Raw genomic sequence first — 27,297 nt, 5'->3', positions numbered from 1 at the left:
CCTCTCCTCCTCCCGCAATGTTCTTTCCTCCCTTTGGTGGTGGATGGACCCAGGTCAGGTTTGCACAGGGATGCCTTTCCTTTCATCCTCTCCAAGCATGATGATCATTACAGATGCATTGCTTTTGGTGGTAAGGAGAGCATGACTTGCATTTCTCCTGTCCATCCACTCCCATCATGTCACACACCACCACCACTTATTACAGGAAAAAAAAGCAAGGGAGCAGAAGGTCACCAGTGCTTTGTGCGGACGTGGTTCGCCTTTGGGAATGGTGCATTGTACACAGTCTCCTATTGTTAATGGCTTACCTCCTGGGAATTCAGAATGTGATTGCAGATGCTGTCAGCAAGAATTTCTTGGCTGACCACGAATGGGAGTTGCACGACTCAGTAGTCACAGATAGTTTCGACCACTGGGGGCTCTAACCAGGGATCTTTGTCTCCCATGCCAACAGCAAATGCACCCAGTACTATTCTAGGAGAGGGCTTTGTGCCCATTCTCACAGTGATGCCTTAGTTATCTGTTGGTTGGGCCAAATCAGTTATGCCTTCCCCCCCCCGTCACCACTCCTGCGCTGTGTTGTCCACAGGGTCCAGTGGAAAAGAGTGATGGTCATCCTGATTGTCCCATTCTGGCCTCGCCAGTTCTGGTTTCCACATCCTCTCCACCTGTCAAAGCATTCTCCATTTCTGCTGCCGACGTTTCCGGAACTGCTCACACAACACATCGGCAGGATCAGACATCCCGATCTGCAGACGCTTCCTCTGAGAGCCTTGTTTTTTGATGGGCATCTTTGCTAAACTGGGAGTGTTCCTCGGCAGCGTGTGATGCCCTCTTGAGTAGCTGGAAAGAATCCATCTGGCGGTCCTACCGAGCGAAATGAAAACATTTAGCCTCCTGGGCCCAGCAGAAGGGTCTTTTCCTTTACTCTCCTGTTCCTGAAAGTGTTGGGACTCGCTCTCAGTTCCATTAGGGTGCATGTAGTGGCTGTTAGCGCGTTCCACCCCTCTGTGGATGGGCACTCTGTCTTTGCTCCCCCCTTGAGTGCCAGGTTCTGGAAGGACCTGATATGCATGTATCCTCCTGTTCAGCCCATTGCTCCCCAATAGGGCCTCAAGACCTTGATCTTGTCCTAGCGACATTGATGAAATTGCCCTTCAGACCTCTGGCCTCCTGGTCCCTGTATCTCCTCTCCATGAAAGTCACCTTCCTGGTACAGTAGAACCTCAGAGTTACGAACACCTCAGGAATGGAGGTTGTTCGTAACTCTGAAATATTCATAACTCTGAATAAAATGTCATGGTTGTTCTTTCAAAGTTTGCAACTGAACATTGACTTAATACAGGTTTAAGAACGGGGAGTACTTGTGGCACCTTAGAGACTAACAAATTTATTTGGGCATAAGCTTTCGTGGGCTAAACCCACTTCATCAGATGCATGAAGTGGAAAATACAGTAGGAAATATATATACACACACACACACAGAGAACATGAAAAAAAATGGGGGTTGCCATACCAACAGATGGGGGGCGCATCTCTGCTGTTGCCTGATTGTGTAATTCCGATTTCAAATGAGGTGTGTGGTTGACTAGTGAGTTCATAACTCTGGTGTTCGTAACTCTGAGGTTTTACTGTAGCTATTATTTCTGCAAGAAGGGTAGGCAAACTGGGGGCCATAATGATAAACCCGTCCACCCCCTTCACCATGTTCTATAAGGACAAAGTTTTCCTATGCTTGCATCCCATGTTTCTGCCAAAAGTTGTTTCCTGCTTTCACCTCAACCAACCCATACACTTACCTGCCTTCTTTCCAAAGCCACATGCCTCAGCAAAGGAACCACACCTTCACTCCCTCCATGTCTGTAGGGCCCTGGCCTTTTATCTGCAAAGGATGAAGCTGTTCAGGAAGTCCCCTAGATTGTTTATCGCTATAGTGGAAAGGATTAAGGGGCAAGCCATCTCCATTCAGTGGATTTCTAAATGGGTTTTGGGGTGTATTACACTCTATCAATTATCAGGATAGTCTTCACTCATCAGAGGCACGAGTCCACTCCAGGAGAGTGCAAGCCTTGACTACGGCCACACTTCATGACATGCTGCTCATGGACCTATGTAGGGTGGCTATGTGGAGTTTGAATGCATCCTTTTTCTTGACATTAGACTCTGGTGCAAAGCTATGCAATGGATGCCTCATACGGCATGGCTGTTCTCCATTCCTCTTGGTTCTGTCATCTTCCTCGCAACATCCTCCTAACTGGGTATCACTTGTGAATCACCCTCAGTGTAACACAGTAGGGACTATCATTCGAGGAGGTTACTTACCTGTAACTGGAAGTTCTTATGGATGTGTGGTCCCTATCTGTTGTTCAGTCCTGCCCTCCTTCCCCTCTGCTGCGGATCTTTTCTATTTGCGGTGGAGAAGGAACTGAGGGTGCTGTCGGACCACCTTGCCCTTTGTCACCTTGTTCTAAACCATGAGGCGCAGCAACAGCGTATGTGTGCGCCAAAGGAAAGTGCTATTTTCAAAGCTATTCTCCAGCTCTGGATGTATGGTGCATGCATATAACCCTCAGTGGAATACAAATAGGGACCACACATCTTGAAGAACCTCCAGCTACAGGTAAGTAACCTCCACTTCTAAATCTGGACTGATCATCCCAAAATTTACTTCCATAGTGGTCTTTTTGGTAAGAAAAATGTGGACTGCTACTGAACAACTGAAGTGTATGTAGCAGCCACATCTGTATACTGTGTCTCTGTGTAAGGCGACTTTGCTTTTGGTCATTCTGTACTGTGGTATGGAAGAAGTGTTTGGCAATTAGAACAGGGGACTGCGTGTCTGGAATCTTGGGTTCTCTACTTCACTCTGGAAGGAGTATTGTTAAGTGAGTTTAGAGCAGAAGAGTGGACGTTATGACCAATGTTCCCTCTAATTTTTTCCATCCATGTGAATGAAGAATGAATTTTGTTACATGCACCAATATCGAGGTAATGTGTGGATATCTGCCACCAGTGGAAACCAAAAAACTAAATATATATTTTTAAAAAGTTACCATAGGGATAATTACTCCAGCCAGGACAGGTAGGCATTTTAGAACTCACTACTCAAAGAATTAAATTTAAGCATGAGAGAGAAATAAAATTATGAAATGTATAGACCAGTCAAGAAACTAAAATAACAGCACTTGGAAAAAATAAAATTACAGAGAATATCTGTGCATTGCAGGAAGTAACAACAACAACACAAGTATGCGTGGGGAGGTGAGTGTGAAAGAGACTGTGAGAAAGAGAGCGAGAGAGAGATGTGTGTTGGCTGCTGGGGAAGTCAGAGAGACTGTGTGCTGTCCCTTTAAGCACAGTGGCACTCACCAGAAGGCTTGCTGTTCAGTCCGTAGCAGCTGCCAGCAGCTCCGTTCTGCTCCTGAGCCCTGTCTCCCCTTCCGTGCTCTGCGGAGATGGGATACATGGATAGGGGGAGGCTGGGGGAGGGGGACGCCCCTCCCTCCCTCTGCTTTGCACAGCAAGCAGGAGGGTCCTGGGAGCAGTTGGCCGGGCCCTCCAAGGCAGAGGGCAGGAGCAACTCGGCTCCAGAGCAACGGGAGGAGGGGCACCTGAACACATCACTGGAAGTGTACGACTTTGCTAATCAAGTGCTGGCACTTGATTGACTCTTGAGGGGTTGCCTGGCTTAGAGGGGACACAGGTTAGGACTCGTGCTTCAGTCTCATCTTTGTCACAGGGCCCACGCTTCACCTCTATGCTGTAGTTTCTCCTCCTGTAAAATGTATCTAATAACATAATATTGACTTACCTTCTAGGGGAGATGAGAGGTTTCTTTTAAAATTATAAATGCTTTCAGGTTTTTGCTACAGAAGGGCATAGGATTAGTATTATTAATGAGACTCTCATGGAAGGTTGCAGACAACCTGTAGCAATGCTGTCATTCCTCTACATTGTGTTAATATTACTGTCTACAGCATGTCCAAGTCTAAATTATGGATTAGGTTCTCTGCCACTTACTCCCTTTTTGTGCCCTCACTGTAAGTAGTTCCCTTCCTGTCGCTCAATTAGAAGACAGCATAGTTCTTTATAAACATCTCCTGAGCTTGTTCTGGGTAAATGACAGGCAATGGTACTCTGAAAGAACTCTCTGATTGTACATAATGCTGATTGTTCCTGAACCATAAAGCTTTCAGAGATGGTTTTTGAGGATTAAAAGGGAGAAAGGATTTCTGAAAGTCCTGATTGACAGGTTTTCACCATTGCATGAATCAATGGGATTTTAATTTAGGCCTTTATAGTCACCAGACATTCAAGAGACCTTTTAAAGACTGCATTACTCCTAGCACAAGTGTTCTCAAACTGGGGGTTGTGACCTCTCAGGGGGTGCAAGGTTATTATGTGGGGGTCACGTCACCAGTACATGCAGAGAGCAACTGCTATAACTTATATAATTTAAATCTAGCGTTTTAGAAAATGACACCTTTCCATTGCAATGCAGTGTATTTACTTCAAAAAAATATTGTAAATGTGTAATGCAGCGATGTTTGTTCCTAAACAAGCTATATATTTGTATTATCACTTTAATGAAATTGGACTCTGGGGATTGTAGTATCGTGTGCACGTTTATTGTCTAGAGACTAAAAAGGTGGGACTGAGACAACATTAGAGGGCTTGATTGTTCAGCAGCTGAAGAGCTGCATTAAACTGCAGACCAATCAGAACACTGAGTTTGGCAAAAAAAACCCAGTAATTTATAATTTAGCAGTCAGAGACACAGGCGGGTTTGGGCCTTTGGGGTCTCTTGTTTAAAATGCTAAATTTTAGATGTGCTACCTTCAGAGCTGGGAGGCTGTGAAAAGTGATATTAACAAATATATAAATACCACTTTTCACAGCCTCCTAGTTAGCTATCACGTCTACTGTGAAGTCTGTGCTAATAAATCTGCTATGAAAAGTAATATTAACAAACATCACTTTTCACAGAAGGCTTAGTGCCACATTGCCACCCTTCCTTCTGCATCCAGCTCTGAAGATGATCATAGAATCATAGAATATCAGGGTTGAAAGGGACCTCAGGAGGTCATCTAGTCCAACCCCCTGCTCAAAGCAGGACCAATCCCCAATTAAATCATCCCAGCCAGGGCTTTGTCAAGCCTGACCTTAAAAACTTCTAAGGAAGGAGATTCCACCACCTCCCTAGGTAACGCATTCCAGTGTTTCACCACCCTTCTAGTGAAAAAGTTTTTCCTAATATCCAACCTAAACCTCCCCACTGCAACTTGAGACCATTACTCCTTGTCCTGTCCTCTTCTACCACTGAGAATAGTCTAGAACCATCTTCTCTGGAACCACCTCTCAGGTAGTTGAAAGTAGCTGTCAAATACCCCCTCATTCTTCTCCTCTGCAGACTAAACAATCCCAGTTCCCTCAGCCTCTCCTCATAAGTCATGTGTTCCAGACCCTGGCCCACCTTGATTACCATGCACATTGTAGGGAGAGTGGTCACTTTGGATGAGCTATTACCAGCAGGATAGTGAGTTTGTGTGTGAGGGGGTGGAGGGTGAGAAAACCTGGCTTTGTGCTGGAAATGGCCCAACTTGATGATCACTTTAGATAAGCTATTACCAGCAGGACAGTGGGGTGGGAGGAGGTATTGTTTCATATTCTCTGTGTGTATATAAAGTCTGCTGCAGTTTCCACGGTACGCATCCGATGAAGTGAGCTGTAGCTCACGAAAGCTCATGCTCAAATAAATTGGTTAGTCTCTAAGGTGCCACAAGTACTCCTTTTCTTTTTGCGAATACAGACTAACACGGCCGTTACTCTGAAACTAATCATTTTTGTTGCCCTTCGCTGGACTCTCTCCAATTTATCCACATCCTTCTTGTAGTGTGGGGCCCAAAACTGGACACACTACTCCAGATGAGGCCTCACCAATGTCGAATAGAGGGGAATGATCACGTCCCTCGATCTGCTCGCTATGCCCCTACTTATACATCCCAAAATGCCATTGGCCTTCTTGGCAACAAGGGCACACTGCTGACTCATATCCAGCTTCTCGTCCACTGTCACCCCTAGGTCCTTTTCCGCTGAACTGCTGCCTAGCCATTCGGTCCCTAGTCTGTAGTGGGGCATTGGGTTCTTCCGTCCTAAGTGCAGGACCCTGCACTTCTCCTTATTGAACCTCATCAGATTTCTTTTGGCCCAATCCTCCAATTTGTCTAGGTCCCTCTGTATCCTATCCCTGCCCTCCAGCGTATCTACCACTCCTCCTAGTTTAGTATCATCCGCAAATTTGCAGAGAGTGCAATCCACACCATCCTCCAGATCATTTATGAAGATATTGAACAAAACCGGCCCCAGGACTGACCCCTGGGGCACTCCACTTGACACCGGCTGCCAACTAGACATGCAGCCATTGATCACTACCCATTGAGCCCGACGATCTAGCCAACTTTCTACCCACCTTATAGTGCATTCATCCAGCCCATACTTCTTTAACTTGCTGACAAGAATACCGTGGGAGACCGTGTCAAAAGCTTTGCTAAAGTCAAGAAACAATACATCCACTGCTTTCCCTTCATCCATAGAACCAGTAATCTCATCATAGAAGGCGATTAGATTAGTCAGGCATGACCTTCCCTTGGTAAATCCATGCTGACTGTTCCTGATCACATTCCTCCCATGTAAGTGCTTCAGGATTGATTCTTTGAGGACCTGCTCCATGATTTTTCCTGGGACTGAGGTGAGGCTGACTGGCCTGTAGTTTCCAGGATCCTCCTCCTTCCCTTTTTTAAAGATTGGTACTACATTAGCCTTTTTCCAGTTATCTGGGACTTCCCCCGTTCGCCACGAGTTTTCAAAGATAATGGCCAATGGCTCTGCAATCACATCCGCCAATTCCTTTAGCACTCTTGGATGCAACGCGTCCGGCCCCATGTACTTGTGCACGTCCAGCTTTTCTAAGTAGTCCCAAACCACCTCTTTCTCCACAGATGATGCCAACACCAGCAGCAGTGCAGAAGTAAGGGTGGCAATGGGGCACTAAGTCTGCTGTGAAAAGTAATATTGGCAAAGTTTCTTCATAGAATCATAGAATATCAGAGTTGGAAGGCACCTCAGGAGGTCATCTAGTCCAACCCTCTGCTCAAAGCAGGACCAATCCCCAATTTTTGCCCCAAATCCGTAAATGGCCACCTCAAAGATTGAACTCACAACCCTGGGTTTAGCAGGCCAATGCTCAAGCCACTGAGCTATCCCTCCCCCCTAGTATTAAACAGTATCTTTAAAAAAAAAAAAACCATGACTTTTTTGCTTATAATAATAATTCAGTGAAAATGTGTTTTAGTCTTAATTTAAAAGTGGTGAGAAAAGGTAAATTCATTTTAAACAGTAGGGTGTGGCAAGATGGCCAATGTTAGTATGGTGGGTCCTGCGCTTTTCTTGGCGGGGGCTAAGACGCCATCCCTTGTCCCTGCTTTTGGGCTGCTGAGGTCTCCAATAGTGGCCCGGGAAGGTGGTAGAGGAGGGAAGTAGGGGAGGAGTCTGGGTTTGCTCCTCACTCTGAGCCCCAGCACCTCTCAACCTCTGCAGGTTCTTTCTCCACCCAAGGGGGAAGAGGGTACCTTCAGTCCTTAGATGTTGGGGGAGGAAGTCTCCCTCCCCTGCTGGGGCAGGGTCTCCCTTACTTCAGTTCTCTGGTTTTTCAAAGCTTACAACACACCTCCAAGTTCCAGTCCTTCCTCCTCCTCCCCTGACTGCCTGAAGCAGGGGGGTTTTATTAGGTTCCTGACAGGGCTTAATTGACTACAGGTCCTCCAATTAACCTGTAGCAACCCTCCCTAGTCTACAGGGAACCATGCCTTAATTAGCCTAGGGCTTATATATTTCTCCTCTACCACTACTCCCTGGCCCTCCTGTATCACAAGGGTTATAAATTTACCATTTATAATAGTGTTAAATATATATTAAAAATCGTGGCTTTAATTTATAATGGGGGATCGCACTCAAAGGCTTGCTGTCTGAAAGGTGTCACCAACACAAAAATTTATAAATTACTGTAATCTCAGCAAGGAGAGTCAGTAAGCTTCAGGCTTTGATGTCTGAACCTTCTTATACATTTTCATAAAGAGGCAATGTATTTTTTGTTTACACTCATTCTTACCAAGTTTCTAAATTCTGCTTGAATGAGTTGAAATCAATACCTCCTCCCTCCCCCCAGCACATTTTTTTTGGGAAAAGTTAGGTTGCATATCTTAGATGTTAAGACGCTCCATATTTACGATCTAGAAAGGATAAGCCTTCTAGGGCAGGGGTGGGCAAACTATGGCCAATGGGCCACGTCCAATCCGTCAGACCTTTTAATCTGGCCCTCGAGCTCCTGTCAGGGAGCGGGGTCAGGGGCTTGCCCCACTCCGCTCGTGCCGTGGCTCCATACAACTCCCGGAAGCAGCGGCATGTCCCCCCTCTGGCTCCTACACATAGGGTAGCCAGGGGGCTCCGCACACTGCCCCCACCCCAAGCGCTATCTCTGCAACTCCTAATGGCTAGGAAGTGCAGGCAATGGGAGCTGCAGGGGTGTTGCCTGCGGACGGGGCAACACGCAAAGCCCCCTGGTCAGCGCAGTGCCTCCACATAAGAGCCAGAGGGGGGACATGCTGCTGCTTCTGGAAGCTGCGGGGGTGACACCTGCGGACAGGGCAGTGCACAGAGCAGTCTGGCCACGTCTCTGCATAGGAGCTGGAGTGGGGTCATGCTGCTGCTTATGGGAGCCGCTTGAGGTAAGCACCGTCCCGAGCCTGCACCCCTGACTTCCTCTTGTGCCCCAGCCCCCTGCCCTAGCCCTGCTCCCCCCACACCCTCCGAATCCCTTGGTCCCAGCCTGGAGCATTCTCCTGCACCCCAAACCCCTCATCCCCAGTCCCACCTCAGCGCATGCACCCTCAGCCAGAGCTCTCACCCCCCTGCCCCAGTCCAGAGCCCCCTCCCACACCCTGAACTGATTTCTGGCCGCACCACAGAGCCTGCTGGAGCCCTCACCCCCTCCTGCACCCCAACCCCCAATTTTGTGAGCATTCATGGCCCGCCATACAATTTCCATATCCAGATGTGGCCCTCAGGCCAAAAAGTTTTCCCACCCGTGCTCGAGGGGCTTGTCTATACAATAAGTTACTTTGTGGCTAGCCAGAATGTGAATGAACAACACACCAGCTTGCCATAAGAACGGCCATACTGGGTCCGACCAAAGGTCCATTCAGCCCAGTATCCTGTCTACCGACAGTGGCCAATGCCAGGTGCCCCAGAGGGAGTGAATCTAACTGGTAATGATCTAGTGATCTCTCTCCTGCCATCCATCTCCACCCTCTGACAGACAGAGTCTAGGGACACCATTCCTTACCCATCCTGGCTAATAGCCATTAATGGACTTAACCTCCATGAATTTATCCAGTTCTCTTTTAAACCCTGTTATAGTAGTAGCCTTCACAACCTCCTCAGGCAAAGAGTTCCACAGGTTGACTGTGTGCTGAGTGAAGAACTACTTCCTTTTATTTGTTTTAAACCTGCTACCCATTAATTTCATTTGTGGCCCCTAGTTCTTATATTATGGGAACAAGTAAATAACTTTTCCTTATTCACTTTCTCCACACCACTCATGATTTTATAGACCTCTATCATATCGCCCCTTAGTCTCCTCTTTTCCAAGCTGAAAAGTCCTAGCCTCTTTAATCTCGCCTCATACGGGACCTGTTCCAAACCTCTAATCATTTCAGTTGCCCTTTTCTGAACCTTTTCTAATGCCAGTATATCTTTTTTGAGATGAGGGGACCACATCTGTACACAGTATTCAAGATGCGGGCGTACCATGGATTTATATAAGGGCAATAAGATATTCTCCGTCTTTTTCTCTATCCATTTTTTAATGATTCCTAACATCCCGTTTGCTTTTTTGACGACTGCTGCACACTGCGTGGATGTCTTTAGAGAACTATCCACGATGATTCCAAGATCTATCTCCTGATTGTAGCTAAATTAGCCCCCATCATATTGTATGTATAATTGGGGTTATTTTTTCCAATGTGCATTACTTTACATCCACATTAAATTTTATTTGCCATTTTGTTGCCCAATCACTTAGTTTTGTGAGAACTTTCTGAAGTTCTTCACAGTCTGCTTTGGTCTTAACTGTCTTGAGCAGTTTAGTATCATCTGCAAACTTTGCCACCTCGCTGTTTATCCATTTCTCCAGATCATTTATGAATAGGTTGTATAGGATCGGTCCTAGGACTGACCCTTGGGGAACACCACTAGTTACCCCTCTCCATTCTGAAAATGTACCATTTATTCCTACCCTTTGTTCCCTTTTAACAAGTTCTCCATCCATGAAAGGATCTTCCCTTTTATCCCATGGCAACTTAATTTATGTAAGAGCCTTTGGTGAGGGACCTTGTCAAAGGCTTCCTGGAAATCTAAGTACACAGTGTCCGCTGGATCCCCCTTGTCCACATGTTTGTTGACCCCCTCAAAGAACTCTAATAAATTAGTAAGACATGATTTCCCTTTACAGAAACTGTGTTGACTTTTGCGCAACAATTTATGTTTTATTCTTTACTATTGTTTCAGCTAATTTGCCCGGTACTGATGTTAGACTTACTGGTCTGTAATTGCCGGGATCACCACTAGAGCCCTTCTTAAATATTGGCGTTACATTAGCTATCTTCCAGTCATTGGGTACTGTAGCTGATTTAAAGGACATGTTAATAGTTCCGCATTTTCACCTTTGAGTGCTTTCAGAACTCTTGGGTGAATGCCATCTAGTCCTGGTGACTTGTTACTGTTAAGTTTCTCATTAATTCCAAAACCTCCTCTAGCGTCACTTCAATCTGTGACAATTCCTCAGATTTGTCACCTACAAAAGACAGCTCAGGTTTGGGAATCTTCCTAACATCCTCAGTCGTGAAGACTGAAGCAAAGAATTAATTTAGTTTCTCTGTGATGACTTTATCGTCTTTAAGTGCTACTTTTGTATCTCGATCGTCCAGGGGCCCCACTGGTTGTTTAGCGGGCTTCCTGCTTCTGATATACTTAAACATTTTGTTATTACCTTTTGAGTTTTTGGCTAGCTGTTCTTCAAACTCCTTTTTGGCTTTTCTTATTACAATTTTACATTTAATTTGGCAGTGTTTATGCTCCTTTCTATTTACCTCACTAGGATTTGACTTCCACTTTTTAAAAGATGCCTTTTTATCTCTCACTGCTTCTTTTACATGGTTGTTAAGCCACGGTGGCTCTTTCTTTAGTTCTTTTACTGTGTTTTTTAATTTGGGGTATACATTTAAGTTGGGCCTCTATTATGGTGACTTTGAAAAGTGTCCATACAGCTTGCAGGGATTTCACTCTAGTCACTGTACCTTTTTAATTTCTTTTTAACTAACCTCATTTTTGCATAGTTCCCCTTTCTGAAATTAAATGCCACAGTGTTGGGCTGTTGAGGTGTTCTTCCCACCACAGGAATGTTAAATGTTATATTATGGTCACTATCTCCAAGCGGTCCTGTTATAGTTATCTCTTGGACCAGATCATGCTCTCCCCTCAGGACTAGATCGAGAGTTGCCTCTCTCTTTGTGGGTTCCTGTACCAGCTGCTCCAAGAAGCAGTCATTTAAAGTATCGAGAAATATTATCTCTGCATTTCAGCCTGAGGTGACATGTACCCAGTCAATACGGGGATAATTGAAATCCCCCACTATTATTGAGTTTTTTATTTTGATAGCCTCTCTAATCTCCCTTAGCATTTCATCATCACTATCACTGTCCTGTTCACTTGGTCGATAATAGATCCCTACTGTTGTTCTTATTAGAGCATGGAATTACTATCCATAGAGATTCAATGGAACACGTGGATTCATTTAAGATTTTTATTTCATTTGATTCTGCATTTTCTGTCACAGATATTGCCACTCCCCTCCCTCCCCCCCGCACAACCTGTTCTGTCCTTCCGATATATTTTTTACTTCAGAATGATTGTGTCCCATTGATTGTCCTCACTCTACCAGGTTTCTGTGATGCCTATTATATCAATATCCTCCTTTAACACGAGGCACTCTAGTTCACCCATCTTATTATTTAGACTTCTACCATTTGTGTACAAGCACATTAAAAATTTGTCACTGTTTATTTGTCTGTCCTTTTCTGATGTGTCAGATTCTTTATGTGAATGTTTCTCGTCTGATTTGACCAATACTTTGTCCTCTTTCATCCCACTCACCCTGTGTTGCTGTCATAACACAGTGAAAGTCCTGGAGTGCAGTTTAGTGGTTTGTAGTATATGAAGGCCCACTACAGGACTGTGACTGCACTATATCATTGTCCACATGGTGAATTACTGTGCAGCAAGCTGGTGCAGTGTAGATTCACAGCCAGGCTTGCTGTGCAGTAAATTGCCATGTAAACATGACTTGGTGTCACAGAGTGTCGGGGAGTCAGGGCCCTGCACCCCCTCCCCCCACTTCCTGTGATTTACCGTGACTCTCAGCCAGCCAGTAAAACAGAAGCTGTATTAGATAACAGGAACACAGTCAAAAACAGAGCTTGTAGGTACCGAAAACAGGACCCCTCAGTCAGGTCCATCTTGGGGGGTGGGGAGCCCAGACCCAGGTTCTGGGCCTCCCCCTGTCTCTCCAGCCAGCTCCAAACTGAAACTTCCTCCAGCAATCTCACCCAGCCACACCGTCTGGCTCCTCCTCCAGCCTTTGTCCAGTTTCCCGGGCAGAAGGCGTCACCTGGCCCCAACCACCTCCTGGGCTCAGGTTGTGTGCTGGCCGTCAAGTATCATCCCTCAGTGAAGTCACACCCTTATATCCTACCATCATCTAGTATTAATGGAGACAGTAAAACTAGTAAAACTCCCATGCAACATCAGGTTAATACTCCCTATTCTGTCACATCTCTACCCCCTTCAAGACTGAACTGAGCGGGGTCACTCTAACCAGTGTCCTGGGGAAGTTCAGGCTCCCCTTTCCGGGACAAGAAAAGGAGTACTTGTGGCACCTTAGAGACTAACCAATTTATTTGAGCATGAGCTTTCGTGAGCTACAGCTCACTTCATCGGATGCATACCGTGGAAACTGCAGCAGACTTTATATACACACAGAGAATATGAAACAATACCTCCTCCCACCTCACTGTCCTGCTGGTAATAGCTTATCTAAAGTGATCATCAAGTTGGGCCATTTCCAGCACAAAGCCAGGTTTTCTCACCCTCCACCCCCTCACACACAAATTCACTCTCCTGCTGGTAATAGCCCATCCAAAGTGACAACTCTCTACACAATGTGCATGATAATCAAGTTGGGCCATTTCCTGCACAAATCCAGGTTCTCTCACCCCCTCACCCCCCTCCCAAAAACCACACACAAACTCACTCTCCTGCTGGTAATAGCTCATCCAAACTGACCACTCTCCAAGTTTAAATCCAAGTTAAACCAGAACATCTGGGGCAATGCATCAGCTATCATGTTGGTATTCCCCTTCACATGGACTAGCTCCATATCATAATCCTGCAGGAGCAGGTTCCACCTCAGGAGCTTGGCGTTGGCTCCTTTCATTTGGTGTAGCCAGGTCAGGAGGGAGTGGTCAGTGTGCACAGTTAAGTGTCGCCCAAATAGATATGGCTGTAGTTTCTTAAGGGCCCATACCATATCCAGGCATTCCTTCTCTATGGCCGTGTAGTTTTGCTCCCGAGGTAACAACTTCTTGCTCAAGTCTCTCCCCCTTTTCATCAACCTGCATTAACACCACACCCAGCCCCGTGTCTGAGGCGTCTGTGAACGCCATAAAGGGCTTGTCAAAGTCTAGGTTTACCAGAATTGGGCCACCGACCAGAGCCGCCTTCAGCTCACAGCGAGCCTTCTGGCACTGCTTGGTCCAGACCACCTTGTCTGGCTTTCCCTTCTTGCATAGCTCAGTGAAGGGGGCGGCTAGGGAGCTAAAGTGTGACACAAATCTTTTATAATTCCCTGCCATCCCAATAAAGGCTTGTACCTGCTTTTTGGTTTGGGGAGCGGGCCAGTCTCTGATGGCCTCCACCTTGGCTGGTTCTGGCTTTAGGCAGCCACTTCCCACCCCGTGGCCCAGGTAAGATACCTCGGCCATCCCCACCTTGCACTTCTCAGCTTTTATGGTCAGCCCAGTACTTGTTTAACCTGGGACACATGGTCCTCCCAGGTTTGGCTGAAGACACAGATGTCATCAATGTACACCACAGCAAAACTCTCCGTCCCCCTCAGTAGCTGATCCACCAGGCGCTGGAAGGTGGCTGGCGCTCCCTTGAGGCCGAAAGGCAGGGTCAGGAACTCAGAGACCCAGAGGAGTGATAAAGGCAGATTTCAGTCTGGCATCTGCTTCCAGTGGCACTTGCCAGTAGCCCTTTGTCAGATCCACAGTGGTAAGGTGGCGAGCTCCTCCCAGCTTGTCTAGGAGCTCGTCAAACCTGGGCATGGGGTAGGCATTAGACACTGTGATGGCATTAAGCTTCTGATAGTCCACACAGAACTGGGTTGACCCGTCCTTTTTGGGGACCAGCACCACCGGCGAGGCCCAAGGGCTGGAATATGGCTGGATCACCCCCAAAGCCAGCACTGACCTCTCTGTCCAGGTCCTTAGCAGTTTTCCCTGTGACTCGGAAGGGAACATCTTATAGAAGGATGCGATCCTGTCTCCACCTGGTGGACAGTCAGATTAGTGAGTCCAGGCTGGTTGGAAAACAGCTGTCGGTAGAAATGCAGCACCCCTCTGGCTAACCCCTGCCCAGAAAGCTGAGATCAATCAGAGAGGGGAATTGTTTCCAGGGAGAAGCCAGCTCCTGTCTTAGGGAATAGATCTACTAAAGGGTCCTCTCCCGGCTCCTCAAAATGTCCATGCACAGCCAACGCCACATTCCCCCATCATAATGTAGCTTCATCATATTAACATGGTACACCCGGTGATGGTGTGCCCGATTAGACAGCTCCACCACATAGTTTACCTCATTTAGTTGCTTGACGACCTTGAAAGGGCCTTACCAGGCGGCTTGTAGTTTTTTTTTTCCTCACAGGGATGAGAACCATCACCTGGTCTCTAGTGGTGTAGTTGCAGGCCCATGCCGTGCGGTCATACCAAACCTTCTGTTTCCTCTGGGCTCTGGCCAGATTCTCCTAGGCCAAGCCAATGAGCTCAGCAGGTCTTTCTCGGAAGGTCAAGACATACTCCACCACTGATTTTCCATTGGTAATGGCCTTTCCCTCCCATTCATAGAATATCAGGGTTGGAAGGGACCTCAGGAAGTCATCTAGTCCATCGCCCTGCTCAAAGCATGACCAATCCCCCACTAAATCATCCCAGCCAGGGCTTTCTCAAGCCTGACCTTAAAAACCTTAAAGGAAGGAGATTCCACCACCTCCCTAGGTAACCCATTCCAGTGCTTCACCACCCTCCTAGTGAAAATGTTTTCCCTAATATCCAACCTAAACCTCCCCCACTGCAACTTGAGACCATTACTCCTTGTTCTGTCATCTGCTACCACATAGAATAGTCTAGATCCATCCTCTTTGGAACCCTCTTTCAGGTAGTTGAAAGCAGCTATCAAATCCCCCTTCATTCTTCTCTTCTGTAGACTAAACAATCCCAGTTCCCTCAGCCTCTCCTCATAAGTCACGTGTTCCAGTCCCCTAATCCTTTTTGTTGCCCTCCGCTGGACATTTTCCAATTTTTCCACATCCTTCTTGTAGTGTGGGGCCTAAAAGTGGACACAGTACTCCAGATGAGGCCTCACCAATGTTGAATAGAGGGGAACAATCACATCCCTCAATCTGCTGGCAATGCCCCTACTTATGCATCCCAAAATGCCATTGGCCTTCTTGGCCACATGGGGACACTGACTCTCATCCAGCTTCTCGTCCACTGTCACCCCTAGGTCCTTTTCTGAAGAACTGCTGCCTAGCCATACGGTCCCTAGTCTGTAGCGGGGCATGGGATTCTTCTGTCCTAAGTGCAGGACTCTGCACTTGTCCTTGTTGAACCTCATTCGTCTCTCATCAGGTCCAGGGGCCCCCTTATCCTTCTTCCATATAACATTAAAAAGGTGAAAACCCAGTAGACTCCTGGGGCACTTCCCTCTATGCGAACAGCTGGTGAGGTAAGTACTTGACCCAATCTTGTGGGTGCTGGTTCATAAACATTTTCAACATCATCTTTAGAGTTCCATTGAACCCCTCCACCAGCCTATTGAACTGGGGGTGAAATGTTGAAGCCCAGATGTGCCGGACCCCACATTTCTCCCACAAGCACTGCAGCAGGGCTGACATGAAGTTGGATCTTTGGTCTGTCAAGACTTCCTTGAGGAACCTCACTCACCTGAAAATGGTCAGCAGCGCATCTGCCACGGTGTCTGCTTCAATAGAAGACAAGGCCACTGCCTCGGGGTAATGGGTAGCAAAATCTACCACCACCAGAATGTATTTCTTCCCCAACCTGGTCCTCTTGCTGGGAGGCACCACTATGTCCACAGCTACCTTCTGAAAAGGCTCCTATATGATGGGCAAAAGTCTCAAAGCTGCTTTCCCCTTGTCCCAGGCCTTCCCCGCCCTCTGACAGGGGTCACAGGATCTGCAATACTGTTGGACAGTATTAAAGACTCCAGGCCAGTAAAAGTTCTGTAGCAGCCTCTGCCTGGTATACTTCTGGGGGACCACCAGCTGCCTCCGGATCTCCCATGACTCCACTTCTGTTGCGGGAGCCCATTCTCAGTACAGAAATCCCTTCTCCCACAGGAACCTCTCCTGGCAGCCTTTTCCCAGGTTCTGTGCCGCACTGAAGCCAGCCAGGTCCCTTAGCTTCTGCAAGGAGGGATCTTTCTGCAACTTGGCTTGGAACTCAGCAGCTGGGGAAGGGATTTGGACCTGCTCACTCTCGCTGGCTGGGTCTGAAGCCGTCACTCCTCTGAGCCTTGTCCCTGGGCACTCCCTCCCCACCAGGGTAGGGTCCTGCACCTCCGGTGAGGTATCCTTCCCAATGTCAGGGTGTAGTGCCCCTCACCGGCTCTGGCTACGGGTCATGCCTAGGGTGTTCTGGGGGTTGCTTGGCCAATTGTATCACCCCCCGATGATCACCTCAGCACCTGTGTCCCAGTATCCATGACCTTCCTCCCATCCACCTTCAGGGGAACAAAGCACTGGCTCACAGTGACAGCCCCGCGCCCACCCTGTAAACTGAGAACCTTGTGTCTGGAGCATCCAGCCGCACAGAGAAGCTGGTTTGGGAAACTCCTCCCTCCTGAACAGTTGGTAAGCTGCAGCCTGTCCTGCCTGGGAAGCCTGCCCCTCCTCCGGCTGGGTCTCTACCCAGTTAACTCTGTGAGGGTTAGATTTGCTCAGTCTATCCTTAAGCTTGGGGCACTGGGTCCATATATGGCCTCTCTGCCCACAGGAATAACAATTTATGTTCCGTTGGTCCTGATGCTGGTTGTTTCCCTTAAGAGGGGGTTCTCCACATTCCCCCTTTGTGGGATCCCAGGGTGACTCACTCTCTGCACCGTGGTGGGCTTATTCTTTTGGGACTCCTCGGTTCCACCCAGACCGGCTGTCTGGCTTTTTGTCCACCAACCATACCCTCAGGTTGGATGGGCAATGTTCATACAGGTGCTCCAGTACAATCAGGTTAACCATGTCCTCCTTAGTCTGGTCCCCATCTGCCCACTTTTGGACATATCCCTCCATTCGGAGGATCAGTTCCAGATATGTGTCCTCAGGGGTTTTACGCTGACTCCAGAACTTTTTCTGGTATGCCTCAGGAGTCATCCCAAACTTGCGTAGCAGGGTCTTTTTGAACAGTTCACAGTCCCCTGTCTCCACCCCTTCCATTCGGCTGTACATCCCCAAGGCTTTGGGGTCTAGTAAGGGAGTGAGAAACTGGAGCCTGTCTGCAGGGTCAACCCTATATAGCTCACAGGCTTTCTCAAAGGCAGTGTCCTCCCCTTCCTTAAACTGGGACAGGATGCACTTATCAAAGCTCCATGTAGTCCTGGGTCCCCCCTCACTCACCTCAGCAGGGGGCTCTCTGCTCCTCAGCCTTCCCAACTCCAGTTCATGCTGCCGCTGTTTCTCCCGATCCTCCAGCTCTTTCAGTTTTATCTCCCTCTCCCATTCCAGCTGCCTCAGCTCCAGCGATGGGGAGCTCCGCCGGGAGGATCCTCTGCTGTCTGCGGGAGTCATGGAGCCCCTGGTGTTCGCCAAGCTCCTCCCCTAGCCTTAGGTAGGAGGGGCCTCGGAGTGCTCTCAGCAGCAGTCTGACCATTCCCAGCCGGGACAGACACGAGCGCCGGCGCTGCATCTGCCATGCTGCTTCCTCCAGGGCAGGGATCAGCTTCTCCGAGCTATCCTCCTCCAGCTGGGCAATCAGCTGTGCTTTAGTGAGGTTTCCAATGCACAGCCATCTCTCTTTGCACAGCTCTACAAGGTCCCTCTTAAGGAGATGGTTATACATCTCCCCGTTGTTCCCAAGTTGTTGTGGACTTGCAGGCCTGTGTGCTCTCGGCTCCCCACGGTTTCCAGGAAGAACTCCTGTCGTGCCAGCCCTTCTCCAGGTCACCACCTCTCTTCCAGGGTCAAGCTGCAGACTCCTCCGCCCCTGGAATCGCTCACCAGAGGGACCCCATTCCTGCAATAGTCCTTCTCTCTCCCAGAGTCAAGCTGTAGAGTCCTATGCCCCTGGAACTGCTCACTGCAGTCCCCAGGGGGACCCCGTTACTGCGACAGTCCTTCTCACTGGTCACACACTCTCAGGGGTTAAGCGTAGCTCTTTCGCCTCCTGAAACCGCTCTTCTCTGAGCCTTCAGCATGCCTGGTTCTCGTTAATCCCCCTTCGTTTTACTGCTCCCAGTCACTTACTGCAGGAAGCGCCATCCACAGGGTGCAGTACATCCTACCACTGCCACCAGTTGTCACAGAGTGTGGGGGAGTCAGGGTCCTGCACGCACACCCCACCCCCCCACTTCCTGCGATTCACCATGACTCCCAGTGTGACGGGGTTGGGACTCACCACTGCAGCACCTCCTGCTGACTCATCAGGGAATTAGCTCAGTCCAGTGTGGAGCACCCTCTACTGGTGGTGTCCCATCCGTGTCTTGCCCTCTCTTGGCACCTGGACCCATATTGCTCCCTTCTTGCGGCGTCCTCTTCAAGACACTGTCCTCCGGCAGTGCCCCCTAGTTCTCGTTCACCCCCTTCCAGAGTGGGGTTTAATCAGCAGTCTTTCACTTCGCCCAGCCACAGCGGCCAACCATACCCAAAGTCTAAACCCTTTTGCCAGGGGTCTGGTGTAGTCCACTATCGCCACGTCCAACAGCTGGGTGTATGGGGAAGGGGGGGATCCAGACCCACCCTCTACTCTGGGTCCTGACCCAGGGACCCTTTGGCAGCTGCCTTCCTGCCCTCCTTCTCTCCCCTTGTCCGCCTCTCTCCCTGGGTCGCTTCCCCTTCATCCCCTTTGCACCAGCCCGGCCCTTCCCTCGGGGCCTGCAGCCTGGCAGATACCAGGCTGGAGTTCCTTCTGCTCCCCTCACCTGCCCCCACACTGCGCTGTCCATGGTGCTAGTCCCCTCGCACAGGAGACAGATCTTCACCCTCTGAAGGCCTAGGAGAGACTGACTGCTCACTTCCTGGGCAGCCTTTATATAAGGCTGAGTCTGGCCCTGGTTGGCTATCTCTTACTCAGCCTCTGATTGAGTCCCTAGCAGGCCTTCTCTGATTGGCCGCCCACCCGCACAGCCTCTCTGGCCTGCTGGAGCCCCCTCTAGTATAGGAGTGGGGCAGCCACCCCACTACACTCAGCCAGCCAGTAAAACAGGTTTATTAGACGAGAGGAACACAGTCTGAAACAGAGCTTGTAGGTACAGAAAACAGGACCCCTCAGTCAGGTCCATCTCGGAGTGTGGGGAGCCCAACCCAGGTTCCTGGCCTCCCCTCATCTCCCCAGCCAGCTCCAAACTAAAGCTCCCTCCAGCAGTCTCACCCAGCCCCCGGCTCCTCCTCTAGCCTTTGTCCAGTTTCCCGGGCAGAAGATGTCACCTGGCCCCACCCCCTCCTGGGCTCAGGTTATGTGCTGGCTGTCAAGTATCATCCCTTAGTGAAGTCACACCCTTATATCCCACCACCATCTAGTATTAATGCAGAGAGTAAACTAGTAAAACTCCCATGCAAGGTTAATACTCCCTACCGCTGTTCCCTCTAAGCTGTGCGTGTGTGTGCGTGCACACAGATCCTAAACCCCACGTACACAGCGAAACACGATGCACAAAAAATGAAATACTACATTGGATCTAGGCTGAAATATCATTTACGGGCGACTTTTGACATTGTTCGCCCGCCATCTATCAACACAGCCAGATTCTACTAGCTGGCAAGGGGGGGGGAAGGAAAAGGAGGTTAAATTTCCTTTTTTCTAAGTATTTAAAAAAGACATATATAAAATAACATGGTGTAAAACTGTTATCACAAATCGCAAATTAAAACTTTTAAAATGTATAAGCATTTTACTCGCTTGGGCGCATTTGCCTCATGGCGCACAAATTTGAACTCTACTTCAAAATTTTGCACAGAAGAAATTTTTTGTGCACACGGCCTGTCAACAATTAGAGGAAACATTGCTCCCTACTCCGTCACACTTGGGACTAGATTTTTGTGAGGGTTATGGTGAGACGTTCAAGAGTGGTGGCTGACTCTACCCAGATATTGCCCAAATGGATTAGGCTTAATATACAAATCTGCTATGACTTTACATTTATTTCAGTACCCGAGGGTCTCAAACTATATTCCAACAAATCCATAGCTATTTCTACAACATGTCTCAGAACTACATAATTGAATTATGAAAACCTGCTGCCTGGAACAAAATTCTTGTATCTACACAGCATTTGTCTCTTGACTTGGCTTCCAGATTTAATGCTCAGTTTAGGTGAATGATCCTGCAGTCTTTAATTAGTTGACCTCAGACCTGCATTCTTTGCGCATTGTTACTGCTGTTTAATCTCAGAATGGGTTCGGTACTGACAATACTCAAAAGATGTAACTTGCCAGTGTCTGTGGTTTCTTGTGAAGAATGTCAGTATAGATGCACATTTTCATTCTCCATCCTCCCTTCTTCAGCATCTCCAACATGGATTCTGTTTTAATGGATCTGAACATTTGGTGTTGTGAGAGAGCATGCTGCCTCAATGGTCAGAGCATTGTAGAGGGGTCTACTTTTGGTGCTGAAAGCGTATGCGCATTTGAGTGTGGATCTATGCTGACAATACTTGAAGAACCAGTTATTGTTTAGTAACCTCTTTTTTTTCAACAGAAAGTCAACCACTTTTTCTAGGGGGTGATGACTAGCATGCACATATTCTTCAAAATGGTTTGGTTTGGACTCTGTGTGTCATTTTGTTCTTTTTGTCGAGCTGTGGATTCTGATGTCCTTTGTAGCTGCTCTTTAATCATAGAATAAAATCTGCTTTTGACTTGACAAGCCCTCCATGATAACTAGGAGGACTGAAAAAGATTTTAGTTTTCCTAGGGGCAGATTGCGAAAGTTTCACAATATCCTCTATGAACTGGTTTCAGTTAAGTTGACTGGACCTGTATGTGTGCATCCCTGCCAGTCTATATCAGCTAGGAATAAGATGATTCCTCTCTGAGAAAGGGACAAAACCAGTTAGGGGAAGGAGAAGCAGACTCTCTTTACCACCCTTTTCTCTGATCAGCACAAAGGTGCTTTAAATCTTCCTGCATGGAATTATTTTGGACTATGTCCAAGCCTTCATATATTGCCCATTGTCATTTTCGTTTGTATGTTGCAGCTGTTTTGAGTGTCTCTCAAGTGATGTAACTGAATGCATCACTACTTAGAATGTAATAAAGGGGTTTGGACAACCCCTTAGTCATAAACCATGTGTCTCATGTGCCCTACCTCTCGTAGTTTTCAAATAGACTGAAGATATTCTTTGTTTGTAGATTAGGAGCCTGGAATTTCCTTCTACTTTCTTTCTAATATCCTTTATTGCTGGCTGATTTTTCTGTGGGGTACACACATTTATCTATATGTTGGCAATATCTCCTTTTATTAATTTTTGTAGTGTTTTGAAATTCCTGAGATTTAAATGGCTTTTTTTAAACAGAGAGTTGTTGGTGTGAATACTGTTCATTGGGAAAAGATTGCTAGATCGTTGCACTGTGAGTATAAAACAAATTAGCAAAGATTTCATTGCGCTGAATTGCTGGGGGACATCTCTTGCAGTTGTGATTCCTTGTTGATTTTCCATCTCTTGTTTTACTGACCTGGAAACTGCATTTAAGCACCTTAGGTTGCATCATAAATACGGTAGAATAGAAACACATATATGAGCCATGGAAAGTATTTTATTTAGATCTGCATAGTATGTTTGGCTTTTTTGAGAGACTGAGGAAGGAGCTAGTTTTCCAAAAGAACTGCTTTGAATTTTTATTCTTCTTTATTGATGGCAAGTCCATCAGTCAGCAATGTCAGATTTTCTGTGCAGTCTTCATCCCCTTTTTAAGAATAAATGGGGAATTTCGTCTCTTGTTGCCATTGTGTGTCACTTATTCTGACTGGTAGCAAGCCCCTGTTGCACTACTTTGCAAATCCCAGTGAGCAGTTTTTTGCATCAAAAATCACAACGTTGTTTGGTATAATTTATGATGATTGACAGTCTCATAGTAAGGTCACATGACTGAAATATCAAGGATATTGCAATGAAAGCCCCCCACTGTAACTGAATCAAGTTGTGGTATTAGTTTCCACACCTTCATGAGCACCAGTTTCACATATGTAGTTAAATAATGTTTGAATTGGATCACATTTTAAAAATGCTGCTGAATCTGGCCTCCTTCATATCTGGCAGTTCCTTACTCCCAAAGAATAGAATGGTATATAAAGATTGAATTACTTATATTATGTTTTACTAATAGTTTATCTCCTTACAGGTAACACAGGTAGCAAGACAACCGGGACCTCCTGCTCCATCCCCTTACTCTGCACATGAAATAAACAAAGGACATCCAAATCTTGCTGCAACGCCACCAGGACATGCATCATCCCCTGGACTTTCACAGGTAAGAGAGGTGCTGGTTAGAAATTTGCCTGCTCTTGTTTTTTTTTTAGTATTTTTCCCTCAGGTCAAGGAGCTCAGTTCAAATTTTTTGAGTTATTTACTTTCTGTGACCACTATAAAACTGATTAATGGGGAGCATGCCATTTTAAAGCAACTCCAATCCTGTAGTGACTTATGTGTACCATGCTAGTTGGTTGTTAATCATTAGTGTGTTGTTGCTCATGAAGTGAAAGGATTATATTGGTGTCATCTTAAAAAATTGCAGAAAATATTGGTGACAGTTTTGAGGAATATTCCCATTTCTCACAAACTGTTCTGGGTTATGGTCCATTTTTGTTTTAACCATTGCAGAAGTGCCTCACATATTGTTATAGTGTTTTTCCATGTTACATTTTTTATACAGTGCTGATGGGAAAAGCACTTTACAATTAATATTAAAAATAGTGAAATAAATTTACAAAAAGAAGTGCCAATAATACAAGACAAAATGACAGATTGCACACAAAAGAAGGTACAGAAGAAGAGCAAAAAAAGAAATGATAGTAAGGATGAACAAATAATGTTTGATTAGCAAGTTGTTGAGAACAAATTAGTTTTTAGATGTTTTAAAAGTCTACTGTTGTACTGGAGTGAAAATGAAAGGAGGAGCATACTCCATAAAAAAAGAGGCAAGAGAGAATGAGAAAAAGAAAATTGAGAAGGGATGCTGCATGAAGTTATGAAGGATTGGAAGTGGAGGAAAGCCAGTGGTGTGGGAGCAGACAAAATGAGAACTAGAATCTTAGGACTTTTCTACACAGAAACTTAGTGTGTGGTAGGCTAGCGTGCTGTAGATTCACACACTGGTTTACTGCACACTAAGTTCATGTAGATAAGCCCTTAAACTTAATTTGGATTTCAGTTGACAATCAGTTGAGCAGATGGAAAAAATGTAAAGCCGTGAGATACCCAGGAGGTTAAGATGGGCAGTAGAGTTCTGAACAAGATGCATCAGTTTACAGGAGAAAGGAGGAAGACCAATTGTGGAATTGGGGGAGGGCAGTGTCCAGAAGACAGGATAAGAGATAATGAGAGCTTCACTCTTACTCTAGGGCTAGGAAAAAGCAACTAAAAATTTTGGCAAACGCTGCTGAAATTTCCAGCCAACCTCTCTAATGTTGGAGAAGCAGAAAAGTGTGTGATCCACTTTTCAGACTGTTTTGATGTGTAAAAGAAAATGAGGATGTGTGTGAAACATTCCAGCTAGTATAAACATAGCATATTAGCAGATTACAGATAAAGCACTATGTATATGATACATAGGGTAAAGCACCTCGCTAGAAATCTGGATACTTGTCTGGATACTTGTAAAGGCTTATCTTCTTAGAGGCCTGGAAAGTGGATTCTAAAGTATCTTGCAGGCATTGTGGATGCTGTCGCGGAGCATTACCTTGTACTTTTATGTCACTGCTGCTACTTATCCATTCTTTGGTTTGAAGGTGAAGCCTCACACTACAAAGAGAAACAAATTCCAAGGGTGAAGGAAGCAGGGGAAACCCTAATATCTTTTTTGACCTTTCTTGCATACCAGCAAACTCAGTGAACTTACTGACAAAGGGAAAGCCAATCCCTGAATGACACTGGCGGAGGAGAGGAAGGAGAGTGACCCACACAAAGTTTTAAAATGTTAGCCAAGTTTTTTTCCCTTAATATTTTCCAATTGAGTCAATGTTACAAAGAAGATGGGGTCTGTGCCAGAATCCCTACTCTAGGCAGCCGTGGAGAATGCTAGTTTGCTGTTCCAATGACTCTTAGGGGCTTTGAAATTAGACCCAGATTGTGCCACCACTGCTTAGACTACAGTATTTTTTTTTATGTGTGACGATCAGTAGGAGGGGCATGGCCTTGTATCCTCCCCACCATCTTGGGGACACTTGTGGGTACTAGGATGGAGCAGTTCCTATGCTTAATTGTACCTGTCCCATGCATTCGTGGCATAAAGGAAGGAAAGCATAAGGGCCAGATACAATCTAGCCCTGTTGAATAGATGGAAGCATCCAGTCATTTGTTTCTCTAGGTGGTTCTGGCAGCTCTTCCGCCAGTACCTTGGACAACCAGTGGTTAGAAATCTTGTTAAAATGAAAGCTTTCTGAACTCTGTAGACAAATAGTAAAAAACGAAAGGGAGAATAATAGTTGTTTTCACTGGTTTTCATTGTTTATGCAAATTGCCTTTAAACAGAGTTTTTCTGCTGTAGTGGGACACATCGGCTGACCCTCTTCTTGTAAGGAGAGTCTCCTCTGCTGACCAGATGGAGGCAGCTAGAGCTTTGTATCTGGGCAAGCCTGGCTAGCAGGAGGTCTGTCCATCAATTGCTCTCTATAGTGTCAAGCCCCAGTGGGAGCTTCCATTAATTTCCCCAGTGGCGAATCTATTCTGTAATAAGATCTTTCTTCACTTCTACACCCTTTTGATTCCCCTGCTTTTGTCTTGACTGCTTTTACTCTCTTTTCTCCCCTGTGTTCCTTTGCTGGTTTCTTCACTGGGCAGAGTACATATTCCTCTGCCTGACTTGCCTCCAGCAGGAAGAATGAAAATGGAAGTGGCTCACACCGATGGCTCCCCATCAAAGCACCAATATCCTCTTCTGCTCTGTGGGGCACTCCACTGAGGCATGGCCCTACTGGAGCTGGAAGATACAGAAATTTTGGGAGCAGCTGAGAACCCCTCATAGAGCCGGGCAGTAGCTGCAGCAGGCTTCTTGGCTCCTATCCGAAAACAGTGTTACAAGAGAAATCAGCTGCAGTTGTGGCAACAGTTGCACTTTAGAGAGCAAACCAGCATGGAAGAGAAGCAGCAGCCCCTACACTGTTGAGAGAAAACTCCAGCAAACAAGGTAAAACCAGTTCCTCCTCCTCAGCAGGCAAGAAAGTGGGGGTTGAGATTAACAGGGATCTTCTCATTCGTCCCTACTTTGCTTTGATAGCCAGAACCCCTGCACATGGGTAAGCTCCCAGAGGTACTACACTGAATGCATTTAGTGATAGGAGAGTAGGCAGGTCTCCCCCCACCTATCCTTTGTGAGTGGCCTAGTAAATGTCTCCCCATAGCTATCCCACCTCAGCATCTGTATCATTACTGCCAAAAGCAGCCTCCAAAAATCCAAAAGTCAAAGTGTAAAGATGGTTGCTCTCCCCTCAACTGGTTCACCTGAGTCTCTTCCAGTAGGCACACGTGCAAAGGTTACAAACAAAATTTCTAGAGAACATAAAGGACACATAGGTGGATCTCAGATTCTTTCTCAGTTGATGCCACCTCCTTTTTCTGGAAGAGGGAGAGCTATCATAGTTCAGTTTGGAAAAAAGAATCTGACCACAGTAGCCAAAACACACTATTCATGATGGAATACCATTACACCAGGTTCAAAAGGATCTTCTAAGCTTCTTGAGCTGGACTAAACCCTAGAAGTTCCCAAGCAGAAAACCATCATAGTTTCTGATAGGGAATATTTTCCATGCAAATGTTAAAAGAGTGAAATTTTCCAACTCAGCTCAGTTATAAAGGAGATTATCTCATTAGAATTGGATCAGGCATCTAGTGGGAGATGCCTCAACAGACAGGAAGTAGTACTCTTGTACAAACTTCAAATGACAAAGCCCTGGTATGAATGCCAGAAGTCTGTTGTCTTGCATGCGGAGGCCAAAGAGCCGGTTGTTCCCATTGAAGACAACTGCATGAGGGACCAAGTAGATAGAAGGACTGAGGCCTCACTTTGCAGAAACTATGAAAAGGCAGGTATCTGCAATCCTACAGTTCAGGCACCTACTTTGCTAGGGTATCTCTTCAGTCTATCAGTTGAGTGTGTCCTGATTCAGCAGTGACAGCGCACACAATGCACTCAATACTATAAGAACAAAATTTCCATGACATTGTTGCCAATGACATTGTGATTGCTGTTAGTTTCTCCTCTTATTCCTTGGTTTCCCGTGAGCTACCAATAATCACAGAAGTGTAGGGCTGGAAGGAACCTCACAAGCTGATCTAGTACAGCCCCCTGTATTGAGGCAGGACCAGGTACACCTAGACCAAGGGTTCTCAGACTTTTGTACTGGTGACCCCTTTCACACAGCAAGCCTCTGAGTGTGACCCCCCTTATACATTAAAAACACTTTTTTA

The 27,297-nt window shown here is 46.6% G+C and overlaps 1 protein-coding gene across 20 annotated transcripts in view; it reads left to right on the top strand.

Moving 5' to 3' along the window:
- The window catches only part of EIF4G3 (eukaryotic translation initiation factor 4 gamma 3), a 449,900-nt gene that overhangs the window by 110,676 nt on the left and 311,927 nt on the right, over positions 1-27,297 (top strand). For 19 of the 20 annotated variants that reach the window (XR_013348334.1, XM_077837081.1, XM_077837080.1 and 16 more), the window contains exon 3: positions 23,015-23,143. Coding sequence is in view for 2 of the 20 variants with exons in the window: in XM_077837081.1 (XP_077693207.1) it covers positions 23,015-23,143 (129 nt within the window). In the remaining 18 variants the exon portion in view is untranslated. Of the gene's footprint in view, positions 1-23,014; positions 23,144-25,894; positions 26,018-27,297 lie in introns of those variants that run through there. The other variant, XM_077837085.1, reaches the window with a different exon arrangement.

Source organism: Eretmochelys imbricata, chromosome 18, assembly GCF_965152235.1.
Source record: "Eretmochelys imbricata isolate rEreImb1 chromosome 18, rEreImb1.hap1, whole genome shotgun sequence".
NCBI lineage: Eukaryota > Metazoa > Chordata > Testudines > Cheloniidae > Eretmochelys > Eretmochelys imbricata.
This window is presented reverse-complemented; position numbering and strand designations above follow the sequence as displayed.